The sequence below is a fragment of the Ipomoea triloba genome, chromosome 9 (assembly GCF_003576645.1).
Source record: "Ipomoea triloba cultivar NCNSP0323 chromosome 9, ASM357664v1".
In the NCBI taxonomy this organism is placed as follows: domain Eukaryota; kingdom Viridiplantae; phylum Streptophyta; class Magnoliopsida; order Solanales; family Convolvulaceae; genus Ipomoea; species Ipomoea triloba.
In genome coordinates, this window is record NC_044924.1 from 6,000,888 (window position 1) to 6,015,774 (window position 14,887).

The following is a 14,887-nucleotide window of genomic DNA, read 5'->3' on the forward strand; positions in this document are numbered from 1 at the left end:
TCCAACTATGAGAATAACTATAAACATTTAAAACATGTTACAGTGATAATATTCACTACTCCGCATATCAGCATAATTATTTTTCTCCCTAAACTACCTCAATTATCTTCTCAAATTATTTTGACCAAATTAATTAATTCTATAAATCAAAGCGTTATATGCCTTTAGGCCTTCAGGCTTCATCGTCATTAACTCTATTGGCTCACTTGGGCCTTTACCATTTGTAATTATTTAGAATTATAAAAAATAATTATAAATCTTAACAGCATAGTTAACGATAGAACCCAACAACTCGATCTCTCTGACTTAAATACAAATATTAAATCAAATCTCGCTTATAATTTTGGAAACAGAAGTACAGATTTTCCTTTTTCTTTATGTTAATACAAAGTGTGACAAATGCTAAAAAGAAGACTACAAATTATGCAGTCCGGGCCAAGCGCAGAATAGAAACAGAACCACACCAAGAAATAGAATGCCCGACGACATAAGGAACCACGTGGGCCCCACCATTCGTCGCTTATGTGGGCCCCGCGATTCGTCGCTTTGGGATTCGATATTAAAGAAAATGCTGCAAATTCGTGGTCCCCACCTCGCCCACATCCACATCTACCCGTCTCCACTACCGTAGCTATCGCCACTCCAACTCTTAACCGTTCGATTGAAAACGAAATGCATCCGATATGTATTTTGCATAATCAGTTCAGTTAGTTATTTGATAATTAAAAAAAATCAGAAATTTAATCTGCGACGGTGTAGAAGTAACCTCTAAAAGTGAGTGGCCTCGTTGTACACATAAATATGTTCAGTTGAGTTACTATGATTTACATCCTCTCAAACGTTCTGTCAACTCTTAATTTATCTCTTTATCATCTACTGACTAAGATCACAAAAATAAAATTTACAAAACACAACTTCAAATAGTGACTGGAAATTTATCTCATAATAATTTAAAAAAATAATAAAAAGAGAAAAGAAATGCCTCACTTACTCACTCCCACTCTCCATCTCTCTCTGCGCTTTATTATGATTTATTTATGACTCGCATTATTACATATATTTCGCGGGTATTTTCTCTCACTCTGTATTAGTGTACCACTCTCTGTATCCATCCATAGCCACTACACAGATCCCTTTTCTTCTCCGGCTTTGAAGAAACCGCCTTTCAGTTACTTCCAGGAAGATTTCTTGCGCTCAGCCACCCTGCAATTCCTTTCTTTGCGTTTAGCGTAAGTATACACCTCTATTTTGTCTCCCCAGGTGTATTTGCTTTCCTTTTTTGTGCTTATAAAAGTGAAATGTATACAGAATGTGTGGGCGCCATACATCTTTTGATGGATTTCTTTGGTTGCTTTTGACTCACAGCTCAAATGTGTTGAACTTCAGTGCTTTTTTATGCTATTTGCTGTGTGTTTACCGTTGATTTAGCTTTACTTTTGTGTGGATCTGTGGGTTTTTGTTTTGGGCAGGATTATTTTGCAGTTTTTTGGTGTAATCTTGGAGAAAGATCTGAACTTCCATCCATTTCTGCAAATCTTGGGGTTCTAGTACCATGATCTGTGGCGTTTTACAACTTTTTGGTGTGCAAATTCTATGTTTTTAAGGTGTGGCTAATATATGCTTTTCTATATCTGGTGGAAGGGGTGCATGTTGGTCAAAATGAGCATTGAAACCTAAGGATTGTTGTCTGTTTGTGTATAGGCAATGTCTATATTGGTCATAAATGTCTTGGCTAATGGTGTGTGATTCATATCTTGAATTTACTAGTAAATAAGATGTTTAGATTTGGCTGCTTTTACCTTCTTGGCCAGTTGTTTTGGTTTTCCTCTGATAATTTTCACCCTCAAAATTGAAGCCTCCATGAAGAGTGCAGTGGTTTTGAGCCAAATCATGTCTTTATTTGCTACTGCAGTAATATCTGATGATTTATTAACCTTCTCCCATTTGGGTAAAATGGTTATTTCCTAGTTATGTTTTTCTCATGTACTGAGGTTTATGTCACATTGTCACCCCCATTAGCAATAATATTTGATAGTTTCTTCTTTATTGTTGTTTTGAAGGGAAGTTGGTGAAGCATGAGGCATAAGATGCTATGCCATCCAGTATGAAATTCAACGATTATCATTTATAAACTGTTTGGAATATGGGGTACATAGCAGCAGAGTCAACTAGGAGGGTTTCGGGGCAACAACAGATCTTGAGTGTTGTGGAGGAAAAGAACCAAGTATCCAAAGTAAAGCACAGTTCGAAGTTTCAAGACAAGTATGATTACCCGTTTGGGCATGCGGATAGCAGCAAGCATCACGAAGTGCCAAAACATGCCGTGAATAAAAATATGGTCCAGCTGAACTCTTCTGCGGATTGCCAAAAGCAGCGACTGGGTAGCAAGGCAGACAACGATGAGGAGCTTGTGAAGCACATGTCGAATTTGCCTAAGTATCTGCAGAGAACAGAATTGGATAAAAACGTCCGGGCAAAAGCTTTGAACTTTGGAGTTATTGACTGGAACCATCTAGAAAAATGGAAGTACAATGAACGTATGCCACCTACAAGAGCTCACCGGAAAGTAGCATCATCTTCAGGAGGTGATTCGTTTTCTGTGGCTGGCAGGCCACCTAAAGCGTATGGCTCGTCTCCTCAGCACAAGAACAAGCACAAACACACCCGACCACATGGTCCAATTCCTAGTTTATCTCATGAACAAAAACCGGTGGAACCTGTGAAGCATGCCCATGGAAATTCCATGCATGGTCAAGATTTTTGGACAGCCCCAAGTAGCACATTGGATGGGCAACACAAAAACGTCCATTCAAAACCTACTTCTCGAAGGAGCTATTCTGAAACAATCTTTGACAAAGACATAAAGAAAGTTTCTGATAATAAAACCAAATCAGGCAAAGATGATTTGTTCTCAGACCAGTTCAAGAATGACAGAAGAAATGCTCAAGATGGTAGAAGTAGGATTAAAGCAGAGAGCCAAGTGAATCCTACCATCCAGAACTGTGCTCCTGAGCCGCAAAATATTGTTATTCTAATACCAAAGGCAAAGCATTCTCCTAAAACAAAGTGCATGGAGACTTCTCAGGTTTCAGAATCCAGAACAATATCCAATGAGGACACAGCAGAGCCGGAGAAGAATAGATATTCTGATACCTGCTCTTCTCAAGAATCTTACTCAAGAGAACTGTATCCAATTCCACATTCATGCCCCTTACCTTCTAGTGAATCTGGAATGAAGCAACATGAATCATATGCCCAGGGCGTAAATTCAGATTTATTCACATGTCGGCATCAAGGTGAGATGCCAACTACACCCACTCAGGTTCAAGCTAAATGTCTAAGAGATCAGAAATCCAGTGTACAGTCCTTGGACTCAGTCGAGATGTCCCAAATGGATCTGGATCTTGTCGAGCAGCAAGCAGTGAAGGGCAGGCATCCATCACCTATTAGAAGGTTAAGCTTCAGTCTTGGTAGGATGAGTAGAAGTTTCAGCTTTAAGGAGACATCAGCAGTTTCACAATCGAGTGATGAACATACTGTTCACAAGTCTGGTCCAGTGAGTTCCGGGGTATGTGATAGTCCCATTGTGGGTGGTGGCAACAGAGAAAAGGCAAATGCTAGCGGCAAAGGGAGGTCGTCTAGCCCTATGAGGAGGTTGTTTGACCCGCTGCTTAGGTCCAAAGGAATTCATTCTGCTGAAACTAGCAAGCCACGAAATGAAAACTTAAATTCCATGACCTTGAAGCCTGCAAGTAGTAATGAACACCTTTGCGAAAAGAAGCATCAACCTTCAACTCTTGGGGCTCTTCTACAGCTTACGATTAAGGATGGGCTCCCATCCTTCAGATTTGTTGTTGACAATAGCAATGACATTTTAGTTGCTGCTGTCAAACAGTTACCAAAATCTGGAAAGGTAGATGAATGCTTGATTTATTCTTTTTATACGGTTTCTGAAATTAAAAAGAAGAGTGGAGGTTGGATGAGCCAGGGATCTAAGGGGAAATGCAGTGGATTTGGTTATAACATGATTGGTCTGATGAAGGTTTCCAATTCTTCTGTCCTCAACTCAAATTTTGAGGATAGCAAGGATGGATCAATTGTGAGAGAATCCATCTTGTATAGTGTCAATCTTGGACAGGTAGACAAGCAAGCACCTACATTTCTGCCGGACAGAGAGATTGCGGCCATTATGGTTAGGAACCAAATCGTGAACAGCGACAATCAATGCAACCAGCATTTTCCAGGAGACAGCAATTCGAAGGATAATGATAAAAATCCCGGTAACATCATTGCCATCCTCCCTGGTGGTGTTCATGGTTTGCCCCAAAAAGGTGCACCATCATCACTAATTGAAAGATGGAAATCCGGTGGATTATGCGATTGTGGAGGGTGGGATGTTGGTTGCAAGTTACAAGTTCTCACCGAACAGGAGAAAAACTGTAACAACCAAGATCGCATTGCACTTTACCTTCAGGTATCAGTCTCTGCTTTATTTCCCATTCTCTGCCTTTTTCCCAATAGCTTTTCTTGAAAATGCTTGTATAACTTATCTCTGCGTTTCTGGTCTTTTGCTCGTCTCGATAGGGGGGAGAGCATGAGAGGAAGCTCATCTTTAGCTTGGCTCCTATGAAAAATGGACTTCACTCTGTTCAATTTGACCAATCAATCCCTTTGCTAGAAGCGTTCTCCATATGCGTCGCTATTCTAACGAGTCAGAAACTATGTAGCATGTTGGTTATAGACCCTTTGGAACAGAAGTTCATCTCTGATACTGTGAGGGAAACTGATACAACAAATGCTTCAACTGCAGTCCAGGGGCAGGGACCTGCAAGATATGTACCGTCACCACCGCCCTCCCCAGTTGCCAGGATCTAGTTTCACAGTGCAAAAGGCGTTTTTGTTTTAGTATTACTTTAAGAAATGTAAAGCTTAGTATATCTCAAACAGAATAAATGGTCATTCACCATTGCTTCTGTGAGTAGAGAGACATGAAACCTGAAATCTACTGGTAAATGAGTAGCTTTAATATGCTGCATTGAGGCACCTAGTTTTTGATCCGTTGTAAAAATACTCGGAATGAAGCAGTTCTCAGCAATACAGTATTTCTAACATGAAAAAGGCTATGGATACTCTATTCATTTGTCCAGGGCAGTGCTGATGCATACATAGATTAACAGTGTCTTTTACAGATAAAAAGGGTTTAAAACTACTGCATAGAATAGAATACAAAATTTCCAAATTCCAAGCTAGTTTTAGCAATTTCAAGTTTCCATGATTTTTACAAGTCGATATATGATGCATGGTGAATGCATATATACCACTGACCATCAATCTTCTCAAAAACGTTAGTGGCGAACTGTTTTCCCCAGCTGCTGCCCTTTGTCTTGACCATTTCTATGCAAGTAACATATCCTAAGTCGCCTCTAACGTGAACTTGGACATCCTTGATCTCAATTTCTAAGGGGAATTCATAGTCGGCCCAAACAAACTCCCAGCTTCCCATAACAAGGTCATAGCCGGATATGCCACTTACTCCAGGGTGCACAACACACACATTCTCACCCTTGGACCAGAGAGCTTGCATAGCAGCTAAATCTCCACTTCTAAACGAATTGTAAAATCGAGCATTTGCTGCTAAAACTGATGCCTTGGTGTCCTCGTGGAGAAGTCGAAGGCTATCCCTGATCTTTGCTGCTTGGGAATAATTCTCCTCTTGAATAGCAAGCTGTAGTTCCTGCTCCAAGCTCTGCTCATTTAGTAAGATGCTTTCCCCACTCAATGTTCCTTCTGAGTCCTCGCTTTTAACTTGGCATGGCCTTAAAAAATATGAACGGGAAGCATGCCTAGAAGATTCTGCTCTGAATAAACACATAATTAGACCAACCCATGGCAGATAAGAGATGTAAGAATAAATGAAACAGATGTGATTTATTTTAACATGCAAACAGCAAGGCATATCTAACGACTACAGGATTAGATTGAACTAAGAAAACTATAAGTAATTAACAGGATAAGGCTAAATTAACTGATAACTGGAGACCACAAGTAATATGTGATGCATGCCAGTAGTCTACTAATCATAAGACATTTTCTTTCATTTCCATAAGACATTTCTCCCAAAAAGAACACAATATTAATCTTCTCTTTATGCTTCTAGTCATCTATGATTAAGTAAAGATTTCTTAGTGATGGCATTGCTGTGAAATCACAGGACAGAGCAGAAGTTATGGCATTGCTGCGAAATCACACTGCACATACATTATTTCAGTGGTATGTTCAACAGGAAAACAAGCTAACAAAAGCTTCAAGAAGTTTCAAATTTAGGAAAAAGAAATTACTTATGATTCCATGTGCAGGCAAATACATTGGCCTATTCTCCAATTTTCCAGGAAAATTTGCATTGCACTGCTTCTGTAAATCTGAAGGAAAACAATGCATAGTCTGAATTCGATTGGCCGAACCAGAGAGAGTCATGTGATTTCGGACATTAAAATTGCTTCCCTAAAATTAAAAGTTCAAAATTGCAAGAGGAAATCAGTATAAAGCCTCTATAGAATTGTGAGTAATTCATTCATGTAGGCAGCAGCATAAAAATAACCATTAAATAATTTAGCAAGCTATGAAACCCCTGATTTCAAATACAAAAAGAGCCAAAGTAATCTCTCTTTGAGTGGATGGGAAATGTTTTCTGTGGGATATACCTTGTTAATGTTTGGTAAAGCTTAGTTAATTGGATGAAAGATTATAGATTAAATAACCTACATTTAAAAGGCTATCCAAAGATTCTCTTAAACATAGGAATAAGGATTATGCAAACACTTTTTCCATTTTTCCAAATCCATTTTTTCACTCTTTTTTTCTACCTTTTTCCATTCTCCAAAAACAATGGATCCCACTTGAAGGTTTTTATTTATAAAATTTAAATAAAAAAAAAAAATAAAAATAAAAAAAGAAGAAGAAGAAGAAGAAGACAACATGGACGAACTATGGATACTGTTCAATGTTCATCCATCTTTTCCAACTGGAAAACATGGAAAAACGTTTTCCATTTTCTTCAATTTTTTGGAAAATTGTCCAACTAATTAGCACACACTAAGTTCTTTTACAAGTATAGAGTATTCACACATGCTATGTATTACCAACACGACATGAGTAAAATTATTCACATTAATCATAATACCAGGAGAAGAAATTTCATAAGTCTAACTAGTACCTTAGGTAAACATGTATTGTATTATTTATTAAGTATAGGGGTAAGGCCGTAAGGGTCAAATAAGCCATCCAACTATTAAAGAAAATGAAATCAGGCCATCAAACTTAAAAAAAAAAACACTCGAAATAAACCCGAGCATGTTAAAAAAAAAATGCAATTAAGCCCTTTTGACTTATTATTACCTGTAAACAACAAGAAATTTGGCATGTAAAATGCCACCTCATATATTTATCCTACTCATTGTCCATGTAAGATGTCTACTCCATCTCTCTTTCAAAGAATTTAAAAAATTACTTTAAAAAAAATTCAAATGGCAACCTTGGCAACCAATGTTGCCATGGCAAGACATTTAGATCTGGAATAGAGTGGTCTCCAAGACGACTAAAGTGGAGACGAGGACCAACTGCCCTTCATCTCCATGAAAAGACCTCGACTGGCTTTCCTCTTCATCGTCAAACACGAAGACTAACTGGTTGGTCTTTGTGCAAATGGTTCCAGATCTGGAACGCCTCGACGTCCTAGGCGGAATGTCTTCAATGCTGTCTTGAATGGGAGGCTTCAATTGAAGATGGCCTCCATGACAAATTTGGTAGCCTTGAAGTAAAAATTTTGATGCCTTTTTAATTGCTCGAGTTTTCAATGGTTACCGGAGTTTGTCGGGTTTTTTAATGTTTGCCAGTAATTTCAGTTTTCATCATCATCATCATAATAATAATAACAACAACAATACTAACAATAATATATTTCATTTTTTTACCAGATGAGCTTCCATGTATAATACAAGTAATTAATAATTCGACATGTCATCAACTTTGGATGGGCAACTTGTTGACTTCCATAGGTTCAATTGCATTATTTTTACGTGTTTAAAGGTTTATTTGGAATTTTTTAGTTCAATGACCTAATTTTATTTTTCTATGGACCATGCTATGCACCTCTACATTAATCACTCACAAGCAACCACTCCCTGATGTGGCAATTGCGTATTTGCGTGTTTGTGATGTGACATTTTTCCACATTAGGGAGTGGCTATTAGTGAGTAGCAATTGTAGGGGGTGCTTAGCATTTTCCTTTCTCTAAATAGTTGGTCGGATTACTGATCCTTAGGCCTTATCCCTAAAGTATATTTGGGCAATATTGTATGGTAGAGATTATTTAATCCAATCATTAAAATTTAAAATCATAGATTTAATGATCTGATTTTTACATGGTTGGCAAGGTCATGGTTTACAAAATGTAAAAAACATTCCAGCCTATTTAAGCCAATAATTGATAAGTTTAAGTTGATTATGGATCATGAAGAATCCACAACCACATGATTTAGTCTTTACCAAATGGGATAGTGCAGGTTGGATGTCTCTGCTCAAGAAACAGTAAATGTTTTAAAAGCAGTCAGAAGAAAATAAAGCAACTTCAATATACTGCTTAATATTTTCAGTCTAAAGGCTAAACCACTTTCTAGTACAACATTTTGCTCAGTTTCCTTTTACAATTTATAAATATATGTTCAAGTAGGATGAGGTGTTTCAGCATTACACTATTCATCAGGTGATACCGGAAAATCATCAGGCAAAGATTCGAACTACTCGCCCTACCTTTACAAAATCGCATACTTAGTAAATCTTGGAATGAAAGTGAAGAAAAGAAAAAAACAGAGCTTACTCCGTAGAAGAGCTGAATTCGACTGATTCGAGGAGTCGAAAATAGTGCAGAGAAATTCGAAATTTCCATTGAACCTCAACTCATTAACTGCATACACATTAACATACATACAAACATGAATTATCAATCAATTAAACTGACGAAATTTACCAAGAAAATTACTGAAAAATAATCCAAATTTATTTCAAAGGATTTTTGTTTACCCGTCTATGGATTTTGGAAGATCCGAGTTATACGGAGTCCGTTATCCCTCTGACCAGGAAGACTACAACTCTGAAGAATTGTTGATAGAGGCGACGGCGCGACGCTATTGCACCGTGGAAAATTAAGCTTGGAAGTGGATTGGGCTGTGTCTGGAGAATGGGCTCTAACAAATTTTAAAAACTGGCCCATATATGTAACGGGCTATCTTTGAATATTCTTTTTCTTATATGAAATGGGCCTTATCTCATTTGGGATTGAAACTTTGTTACATTTTAATGGGCTAAACCAAAAGTATAAATTACCAAAAGGGTATTTGGTTCGCCTTATTCTATACTATTGTTCCGACCCGACAAAGCATTTATGAGGATATAAATCATGGTAACTTAGTTAAACACATATGTTAGATTTTTGCTTCTTATGTATGAGGAACCCCTCACTTTGAGAGATTGCACATACACTCTGTTGCGCCTTCTTCCATACTAGTATTTGCACCATGCTGGATGGAATTAACCAAACCCCATATACATGGGTAACCACACTCTTATCTTCTTTGTTGTCTAATATCAAGCATATTCTTTACGTTAGTAACCATACCCTTATCCGTTAATCAATTTTGACTAAATCACTTTTTGTATGATATCTCTCAGTAAGTTCAATCTTGTTTTTACCTAATCACGCACCAATGTAAAAGTAAAGTGTATTTTACATATGAAAGGAAAAAAATCTGAAAGCAATCCTAGTTAAATTGGTCGGACAGTTAATTTGATAATCATGAATCTATTTTTGAGTAGGTTGCAGATTTTTTTGTAATAAAAAGAAAGAAAATTTCAAAACAACTTGTCAAAATTGATTAAGAACTTTCTCCTAGCTAGGTGAGGCCAAGTGTAAGAAGCCAAGGGAAGAATAACCCAAGTGTGACAAGAAACAACATACATCACTATCCAAAATCTAAGAATATACAAGACAATTGAATACAATATTCAGATATTTTATACTCTTTATCTTTTTATGCAAGAAAATGCAATTGTTTCCCAAAACTAAGTGGTTGGGAAGAAATTAGATTGAAGTACAAGGAGTGTGATGAGTTTTCTCCATGAACTAGTCAATGGGGGTAAAATATGTAGTGTCAGGTATAGTTTGGCTGTTTGTGTGAGAAGAAATATTCCTGGGGACCTCTGCTGAAATTTGATGATTTGGTTCAGAATTTCAGAGAAATTGTAGATTCTCTGGTGATGATATCCTTCCCTTTTCTTTTACTTTTTACTTTTTAGTGAAAATTGATTGATCATACTGCAATGGCTGACAAAATTAAAAAAATTATTAAAAATAAAAATTCATAAATATGTTTTTAGGGTTTGAAGCTTAATTAGATATATATAGCCATATAGGTGCAACTTTCACAATACAACAATTTAATTAATCATATACCTTGATGATTATATAAATATAATTCTCAATTTTTAATACATTTTAAATTTAATATGTTATTCTTCAACTTAAATAATACTCCGTACTGTATAAATTTGTACATCTTTGTGCCGCAACCACAGTCAACCCCATTAGGCATTAATACAAGAAAATTTATATCAAGAAATTGAATAGTTCAATAATGTAAATATTAAAGCAAGCTCAATGCTTATGGGTTTCTTTTGTGAGTTTCTGTAGTAAAAAGGAAGCCAATAAAGATGGAGAAAATCCCTACTAACACTCACTAGTATAAAATTAGCTATTTGGGTATGTTGTACAGACCATTTTATTTCTGTTGTGTACTAGTGATTGCTCTTAAAATGATAAGATTATATGTCTCATTAATAACGTTAATAGTCATATACTGATAAGTGAAAATGAAAATTCAACTTTTACCATAACACGGGTTAAGGTGGGATCCATGGTAAACACCCCTTGAGGTGTAATGGGGAACTAGCTAGGGGATTGGGTTTTAACTGGTTGTTAGCACAGTAAAATTGGATGGGCATGTGAATGAGTAGGATGAGGTGTAGGAAATTGGAAATGAATTGAAGCTAAAGGAAGCTTCCATATTGCCATTTTGGATGGCAATCTATCTCCAATTTGAAACATTGGAATGAAGTTACATGTGATGCTGCATATATTATTTAACCTTTTTTACACAGATACGTACAGAAGATGATTGAAGCTTTTCTGCTGTCAGCTTTCTCTTTTTCCTTTTTGTTCTAACTCTTTGGGATTCTTACCATGTTCATTAGATTACCCACACAAGAAAACAATTGTCCTTTTTCACTTTTCTTTTCCTTCACTTTTGCATTCTTTTTTTTTTAATTCATTATTTTTTTTATTGCTATCACATTGATCAAAAGAGAAGGAGAAAATAATTTAATAAAATATTTTAAGAAACTTGCTTAGCTTCGACAAGCTACGTTTGGATGCTAAGTGATAAAAAAAAATTGTCAGCAGGTTTCTGTTAAACAGATACACGCAACATAACCCAATCAAGTCTTTTGTGTAGTTTATAAACTATTACATATAAATAATATTTAATGGTTGTAGATTTTTATAATTAAAAAAAAAAACTACATAGTCATACAATTACAAAATTACATATAAATTAAAAAGAAAAAAATAGTGATATATGATGTTCATTCTCAATTATTGCCTGTAATAGTTTTATTTTTGTTTTTCATATAGTGAAAACGAGAAGAAATAAACAAACTAAACAACAAATTTAAATAAATCGTAGATTAGTCACTAGAAATTAATCTTATTCAATGGGTCCTCAATGATTCATAAACAATACTTTTTTCAATGATGTGGTAAGTATGCATGGACTTCTTATACTTTTTTAAAAACACTTGACATTATGTGATTTTTATAAATTTTATTTAATATGACATCTGTTTATTCTGTAATCTAACTAAAAATAATTTTCTTGTTATATCTGACCTTAAATTATATATATATACAATAGTTGTGAGCACACATGTTTGATGAAACCGTAGAGTGTGTCCAACAACTAAGTAGTCATTCAAAAGTATTACATTATATATTGCTTCGAAATGGATGAACCAAGTAGGCATAGCATAATTATAATACTTAATTAAAAGATTATGAGTTCAATTCTTGCAAACAATCTATTGATCAAACTAATTACATAGAATCTTTATAATATGATTTACTTCTCTTATGTGATTTGCATTTTTACTTCCTCGGCTAAATATATATTCATCTAATCCAAAGAGCTCTTATCCATAGCCATGCATTGTGAAGTACAACTAAAGTGTCAATTTCATTGAAGTGGAAAATTAAATGTTGATCACCTGTTCTTATGGTAGAAGATTCAAATTTGGTAAATAAGTCAATTTTGGTCCCAATGTCTATTTTGATGAATTTGTTTGACGTTCTGTTGGACAATTACTCGTCTAAAATAGAGTAAGTGCTGAGTCAACCACTACATTACAAGTGTCAACATTTTTTGAGTACTACTAACTCTTGACTTTGTTACAATGTAGTATCTATTTATAGCTACTTTCTCAACCTAATGAAGCAACCCACCCTTTCACATGGGAGTGTGAATCGGGTGCCACTAGACCACATGCTCTTTGGCATATAATTTTTTTTCTCAAAAAAATAATTGAAAAAAGCTGATTTGAGCAGCTTTTTGAATTTTAGTATTATATAGTTACAAAAAAGCTCACTAACTAAAAATTTATATTAAATTTTTAACCAAATCAAACAGCTAGTGGTCAAATACCAAAATTAGCTGATAAACTAACTATCTTACCCAATAGGACCAATATCTTAATTAATTATTTTATTAAAAATATATCTTTATTCTTCTAAAATCTTAATGGACTAAAACTCGTAGCCACTACGCTAATAAGGTGTTCACAAAAATCAAACTTGTAACCTTTAATTATGAGAATCATGATTCATCTACTTAGAATGGATGTGAATTTTTTTAAAGCTTGAATTTGTATAACTTTGTCCAAAAATAATAATAGAACACAAAGTAAATTAATTTGAAAAAAATTAAATAATAATAGCACGATGCTATATAAGTTAAATGTCTTGTTTATTTAGGGACTTTATACGATATATATATTGTGTGAAAATAATGGTCGAACGATTACAACACTGATGGTGAGGTTTCAGTGGGAGCTACTAGATCATGGCTGTCTTTGAGATACAATATTATATTAATTTGGATAAAAGTAAATGTATGTCATTTTCAAAGCGCAATTATATTAGTGATGAGAATTAACGAACGCCATAGCTTTTGCATGAATGCTCTAACCAGACATCATCAGCCTGGCCATGCGCGATATATGATGCCCCAGCGGACAATAGGCCCGACACGTCGTCCTCACGTTGGAAAAAGCTAAGCACCCAGGCTAGGCCGGTCAGCAGCCACCCCTGATTCGTCGTGGTGCAGTGCATACCGTGCTGCCGCGTTGTTCATTTCCTCGGACGTACTTTGTGTAACCAACGAACCACTCGTCACGCACCCTTGCGATCACATAGAGAGTATGTTGTACTCATAAAGAACTTAGTTGATTTATGATTGATAGATTATGGATAATAATATAAGATCGAGTCCTAAATATTATAGTATATGAGTTATACTTAATGTAGTGAGCTCTTTGTAAGCACTTAGGAGTTGGTAATTTTACATAGGTCCTGTTTGGTAAATGGTTGTTGGCTGATTGAGTTGGTTGTTTGGGTTAGAAAGTATGATTTGTTGATAATATTAGCTGATTGTAGAAAGTTGTTTGATAAATTAGCTGTTAGCTGATAGCTGTTTGGTATAATTTCTTTTCTAAAAAAGCTAATTGAAAAGGCTGCTTTGAGTAGCCTTTTGAATTTTAGCATTTTTGAGTTACAAAAAGCTCATTAACCAAACAACTAATAGTAGTCAAATAAGTCAATATTGATTGATAGATTGATTATTTACCCAACACGGCCATAACAAATTGTTTAATTACTGTGATTTATTTCTCTACTAATCCACTATTACACTATACTCGGACAATCACGACGATTTGTCGTCCTGCATAATCTGATCTAATATTCTACTAACCCGATAATTCTATTTGTGTCCCGCATTGAGTGTGACCAGCTCTTTCAATTCTTTTGGTTTTTGTCCTTTTACGTTTGATTGTATGTACATACATATTGATTCTAGGAATCCAAAAGTCATCAACAACGTATCAATAGTGTTTTTTTTTAAATTAAAAAATCTTTCTTTTCAATAATATCAAGGGTTACCTTACGCTATTAAAGTTATACTCAATAAATTTAAGAAATTAATCATTTTAGACCAACAATGACAAATATTGTGAATAAATTAAAATAATGGGCATTTATAGTTTTTTTGAAATATAAAGACATTATTGTAGTTGTTAAAACAGCATTGCACAAATTTTCAAGATAATTGACTAATTGAGAATCAAACCATTTTCATAGGGCCTTGGTTGTGTCATGATTTCAGTTCATGACATTATTTGTTTGGTTGATTATATAAATTATTAAAGGAGATTTTATTTCAATTATAATGTGCTTTGATTATAAAACGAAAGGCAAAGACAGCTCGAGTAAGAAGTATCATACAATCATTAAATCCAAATAATTGTTAATTATTTGATGAATTAAATCACATGCCTGTGGTGGGCTTGAATTGTACTACTATGCTAATATCTTTCATTATTATTATTGTCTGCTGCATTATAAAAGGTTACACTCAACTATCATTGTTACGTTACTTAGGTACATAGTCTCGCACATTTCCAAAGTTCAATATTACATCTTAAAATTTCTATGGACCATATAGATACA

The 14,887-nt window shown here is 35.1% G+C and overlaps 2 protein-coding genes across 4 annotated transcripts; one reads left to right on the forward strand and one right to left on the reverse strand.

Moving 5' to 3' along the window:
- The first annotated feature begins 1,076 nt into the window (after positions 1–1,076).
- Positions 1,077–5,118, forward strand: LOC116029296. Of its 3 annotated transcripts, none has more exons than XM_031271230.1 (3): positions 1,077–1,229; positions 2,061–4,474; positions 4,585–5,118. In XM_031271230.1, exons 2-3 carry the CDS (start codon positions 2,144–2,146, stop codon positions 4,873–4,875), a joined length of 2,622 nt encoding a protein of 873 aa, XP_031127090.1. In that variant the 5' UTR covers positions 1,077–1,229; positions 2,061–2,143; the 3' UTR covers positions 4,876–5,118. The 3 variants fall into 3 exon arrangements, with proteins under 3 accessions (XP_031127090.1, XP_031127089.1, XP_031127092.1); XM_031271229.1 differs by having other exon boundaries at positions 2,066–4,474; XM_031271232.1 differs by lacking the exon at positions 1,077–1,229 and adding an exon at positions 1,420–1,604.
- On the reverse strand, positions 5,103–9,181 carry LOC116029297. Its single transcript, XM_031271233.1, has 4 exons — positions 9,079–9,181; positions 8,876–8,962; positions 6,339–6,501; positions 5,103–5,853 (listed from the first exon to the last, which is right to left on the reverse strand). Exons 2-4 carry the CDS (start codon positions 8,942–8,944, stop codon positions 5,279–5,281), a joined length of 807 nt encoding a protein of 268 aa, XP_031127093.1. The 5' UTR covers positions 8,945–8,962; positions 9,079–9,181; the 3' UTR covers positions 5,103–5,278.
- Between the last annotated feature and the right edge of the window lie 5,706 nt (positions 9,182–14,887).

What these genes read in the sequence shown, in the direction of transcription:
- LOC116029296 (XM_031271230.1), top strand. Translation starts at nt 2,144, where the DNA reads ATGGGGTACATAGCAGCAGAGTCAACTAGGAGGGTTTCGGGGCAACAA. An exon ending in GCATTGCACTTTACCTTCAG is followed by an intron (nt 4,475 to 4,584) that starts GTATCAGTCTCT and finishes TCGTCTCGATAG; the next exon opens with GGGGGAGAGCATGAGAGGAA.
- LOC116029297 (XM_031271233.1), bottom strand. Translation starts at nt 8,944, where the DNA reads ATGGAAATTTCGAATTTCTCTGCACTATTTTCGACTCCTCGAATCAGT. An exon ending in GAATTCAGCTCTTCTACGGA is followed by an intron (nt 6,502 to 8,875) that starts GTAAGCTCTGTT and finishes TTTTAATTTTAG; the next exon opens with GGAAGCAATTTTAATGTCCG. An exon ending in GCCTGCACATGGAATCATAA is followed by an intron (nt 5,854 to 6,338) that starts GTAATTTCTTTT and finishes TATTCAGAGCAG; the next exon opens with AATCTTCTAGGCATGCTTCC.